Here is a 4,827-nt window from a genome sequence, read left to right on the forward strand (position 1 = left end):
GTTCCCTTTGCCGGGTAACCAAAGCAATGGGTGAGTCCTGACCGGCCCTCAGCAGGACCCGGACTGAGAAGCAGTTTCCCAGGGCTCCTTAGCCCTGGGCCAGAGCAGTTCCGGGAGCCGGAACTCGGCCGCTCCGAGCTCGGTGTATGCTCTGATAATAGCAGGCTCCAAGAAGCAGTTTCCGCGGGTTATTTAGCACTGAGCCCGAGTGATCTGTCTGCAAGCCGCAGGCGAATGGCAGCCTGAAATTACCTGTTCTATGGCTGAATGAGCTGTGGTCAGTCGAAAACAGGGATGGTGACATCAGCTCTCCAAGATGGTGGCTGCTGGCCTCCTCTGTGGTCTGACCGGTGTGGAGAACCGAAATGGACTGCTTCCTTCCCCCGTCTCGAACCCAGAATTCAGCACTGAGTATGGTGCTTGCACGGCTGGCAGAAACTGCAGCGCTGTATCCCTGCGCCGCTATCTCCTCATTTCCCAGCGCGCGCTGCAGACTCTAGCCACGGGGCGATTTGCTGAATAAGCAGTGTTACCCTCCGTGCGACAAATCTCTCACGTTTGAGTCCCCGTAGCCGATCCTCGTGCGATGGAAATCCTTCCTCCAGGTTCCGGAGCACCCCACTATTGCTGGAAATTCCTAACAAGATAGCCTTTAGCTGTCCTGACTCGTCATACTCCCACACAGTGACGTGGCACATGGGGGCAATGCACTCCCCTTGCCACCATCATCGATAATCCTCCATAGGTTTTTGAAAAATTAAAAAAACCTATATACCTGTGTTAATCAAAGAGCTTATTTTATACAATACAATGATAATGGCTTTGGATTTAAAAAAAATTACAATAAGCTACAAGTATCAAAGAAGCAAAGTTTATCTGGAGTAGTCCATATAGGAGCTCTTTGGACTTTCTTTTATTATGCTAAAATAGTGGTGCTTTCAGGATTTACATTATTGTACTCTCCAATACAAAGTATGGGGTATGTTAACGTATACAGTACACCATTTAAATACATGTACAACATTGGTGGATGAAGAATGTCTCATAGTGATAATACTGGATATAGCCTCTGGTTTTACCAGCTGCATACTGTAGGACTATTATATAAGTAAAAATCTCTCTTGTGATACTGAAAAATGATTAGAATGTGCAGACTGATATAGTACCTTTCATCCGCCTCTTAAAGGGTACCACCACAGTAAAGTCCATTTAAGATGTTGGTAGGTTTAACAAAGTTGGAATGCTGGCACTGTTGAATTGGGCAACAATTCTTCAAATCTGGCTCAGAGCTACAATGCATTCAGTATATTAAAGCAGCTGACACTATGACTTTTTGCAGGCCTTCCCAGGCACTGGAGTTTTCTGTTAATTTGCTGCACTAGGTCATAAAAGATCTCATTAACATTTATTTTTGATTTTGCAGAAGATTCTAAGAATGCACACTTGTTCCACTGTCTTGCTAGATTTTGACCTTGTTCCTTTCCTACAACTCTTTCATATTCCAAGTCACACTTATTACCAACCAGAATCATGGGAACATCATCAGTGTCTTTAACTCGAAGAATCTGTTCTCTCAAATCTTGTAAATCATTAAAGGTGGACTGTGCTGTGATGGAATAAACCATAGCAAAGCCTTGTCCATTTTTCATGTACAAATCCCTCATTGCTGTAAATTGTTCTGTTCCTGCAGTATCCAGGATTTCAAGCAAACATTGTTGTGCATCGACTTTAACTTGCTTTCTATAAGAATCTTCTATTGTAGGATCATATTTTTCAACAAAAATTCCTTGAACAAATTGTACAGTCAGAGCAGACTTTCCAACCCCTCCTGAGCCAAGAACGATTAGCTTATATCATGCATGATGCAAACTTGTCAAACTGAGTACCTCTCACGCTGTCACCGGGTTCCTGTAGCCAGCATCACCCTGCGCTCCCTCTGGGTCACTGCTCTGGGCGCCACAGTGGTCCTGTCGCTGCTGCCGCAGCTCTGGCTGGTTTACACGCCTGACTCTGGGCCTCTCTTGTTTTTCTTATGTATCATTCATGGGGGTCATTTTCTCAGGGTTTTTAGCTTTCAAACTTTTTTTGTTGTTCCTGGGATTGAACCCAGGCACACTTAAGCATGTGCCACATCCCCTGCCCTATTATTATTGTTAGAGACAGGGTCTCACTGACTTGTTTAGAACCTCATTAAGTTTCTGAGGCTGGCTTTCAACTTAGAATCCTCCTGCTTCAGCCTCCAGAGTCAATAGAATTATAGGCAGCACCACCACAAGGGCACAGACTTAATTATATTAATAATTTTTGACCTTTTGTTCAGAATTATGAGGATCTCTAGACTTAAGATCCATAGCTAGAATTACCTCTGTGATAAATTTTCTAAATCACTCATTTCTATAGCAGGTGTGATTTCACTCATCTGCTTATACTGAGAAGCCCTGGGGAATAAAGTTAGCGAGCAGGGCTCCCTGGGGTCCAGGGCTAAATGCAGACTGAGGATGAGGTCTTGCTCTTGAGCAACATGGACACTCAAGCAACAAAATTACCTCTTGGTTTAAGGTCTGTGCAGGCAGAGCAAGGAGAGGAGCCTTGGAGCATCCTTTAAACACCCACAGCAGAGCACAAGGAGAAAATCTTTCCTCCCTTGGATGTGGCACCCTGTTAGCTGGCAGTAGCCATGGGCACTAGTGCTGCAGTCCACAGGTACAGGCAGAAGATGAACTGGAACTTCAGTCCTGGGGAGGAAGGTGCAGAAGTGGCAGTATGCAACCTGTGAGGAGCATGTGAGGCCCAAGGGCATGTAGGAACTTGCAAGAGCGCTGGGAACCCCTGGGATACACCTCTAGTGCAGTGTTCTAGGGGCAGCAGCTGCTCTCTCATGTGGGCCCTGCTTACCAGGGGCTGGTACCACCACCACCAGTAGAGGAAGTTTCTCCAACAGCCGCAACCTCTACCTGGGACTGTTCCTGCTGCTGCTGCTGCTGCATCTGCACCTGGTGAGTCCCTCAGCACTTAGGGTAGGTGGAAGAGTAGGAAGGCTCTACAGACCCAGGTCTGTCTCAAGACAGAAAGCTGGTGTGTGTGGGAGGTGTCATGATTCTTAAGAGATGGGAGCAGAAGAACTTCTGGAATTTGGGACAGAGAATGTGCAGGGGCACTGGGATTCACCAGAAGGGAAAGACATAAAGATGACTTGGGGGTCTGAACTCATTAAAAATTGATGCTGGGTGAAAGGATGAGTCAGACTCTGCTTGTCACCAGGAGTGTTGACCCTATTTTGTAGGTGCATAACCTGAGGCCTCATAGCTTGTTATCTTGGGACTGTATTTGGTATAAAATGTTATTCAGGATTGGGGCTGGGGTTGTAGCTCAGCGGTAGAGCGCTCGCCTAGCACGTGCAAGGCCCTAGGTTCGATCCTCAGCACCACATAAAAATAAATAATTAAAATAAAGGCATTGTGTCCAACTACACCTAAAAATAAATATAAAATAAAATAAATGTTGTACAAGATAGGCAAAAGGAAATGTCAGAACTAACCTATTTCAGTGGTTAGCCCTCCACTCTTCCCATTTTGCTTTGAGAAGGCAGGTTCAATGATCACTTACTCCCCTTGCAATTTCCACCCCACTGGGGGATAGTAATCTGTAGAAAGATGTAATGGATCAATGTAAAGTACTTTATGCTAAAGAAGCATTGCGGCCTCTTGTTGGGGTTTGATGCTTTCATGAGGTTGTGATAGGTGGAGGCTTGCTGAATATTTATGTTGATGAACTTCTTAGCTAAGTGAAATATATCTAACTAACTTAATATTGAACTTTTTAAAAATCAGAACAGTGATTCCAAAATTTTCATATCCTGGTGCCAGTGTGCCTTTAGTTTTTAGAGAGGAGTTGTAGGTGGGCATTATTGTTGTGAGGCTTCTTTTTCATACATCATCTGTCTCATTGAAACAATGCTTGCTAGCCTATCCTTACTCTGGCCTTCTGGTTTCTGAAAGTGCTCTCAGAAAAAGAAGGGCCCCGGGCTGGGGTTGTGGCTCAGTGGTAGAGCACTCCCCTGGTGTGTGTGAAGCACTAGGTTCAGTTGTATAAAAATAAATGAATAAAATAAAGGTATTGTGGGCTTGGGATGTGGCTCAAGCAGAAGCGTGCCCGCCTGGCATGTGCGGGGCGCTGGGTTTGATCCTCAGCACCACATAAAAATAAAATAAAGATGTTGTGTCCACCGAAAACTAAAAAATAAATATTAAAAAATTCTCTCTTTCTCTCTCTCTCTCTCTCTCTCTCTTTTAAAAAATAAAGGTATTGTGTCCATCTACAACTAAAAAATAGAAATAAAAAAATAAAAGAAGTGTCCCTACCCCACCAAAACTTCTCTTCTCTGGTCTTGAGCCTTAACTATATTCTTCTGCACTTCAGGGTTTCTTGTGATTGTTAACATCTTTTTCAGTTTTTCTTCTGACACAAACTTGGTTAAAAACAATACTTGACTGCTCACTGATAGCAGGGACATATTCTTAGTTCTGTTATTTAATATGTATGTCCTGAACATTCATGGTTTTTGCACAGTTTTAAAGATATTTAATCAAGATAGTCCCACTGTAGGAAGGATTCACCTTTTAATTAAATAGGAACCTTGAATAACTATGTAAAAACTTTATTGGGCTGGGGATGTGGCTCAAGCGGTAACATGCTTGCCTGGCATGTGTGTGGCGCTGGGTTCAATCCTCAGCACCACATAAAAGTAAAATAAAGATGTTGTATCCACCAAAAAACTAAAAAATAAATATTAAAAATTCTCTCTCTCTCTTTTTTAAAAAAATTATT

General features: G+C 43.6%; 1 protein-coding gene across 1 annotated transcript; it reads right to left on the reverse strand.

Moving 5' to 3' along the window:
- Window positions 1-891: 891 nt before the first annotated feature.
- LOC107140230 (ras-related protein Rap-1b-like) lies at window positions 892-1,853 on the reverse strand (the record flags this gene model as incomplete). Its single annotated transcript, XM_048809773.1, has 1 exon — window positions 892-1,853. A coding segment is annotated over one exon (564 nt), but the record flags the coding sequence as incomplete, so codon positions are not given.
- Between the last annotated feature and the right edge of the window lie 2,974 nt (window positions 1,854-4,827).

Source organism: Marmota marmota, unplaced genomic scaffold, assembly GCF_001458135.2.
Source record: "Marmota marmota marmota unplaced genomic scaffold, marMar, whole genome shotgun sequence".
Lineage (NCBI taxonomy): Eukaryota > Metazoa > Chordata > Mammalia > Rodentia > Sciuridae > Marmota > Marmota marmota.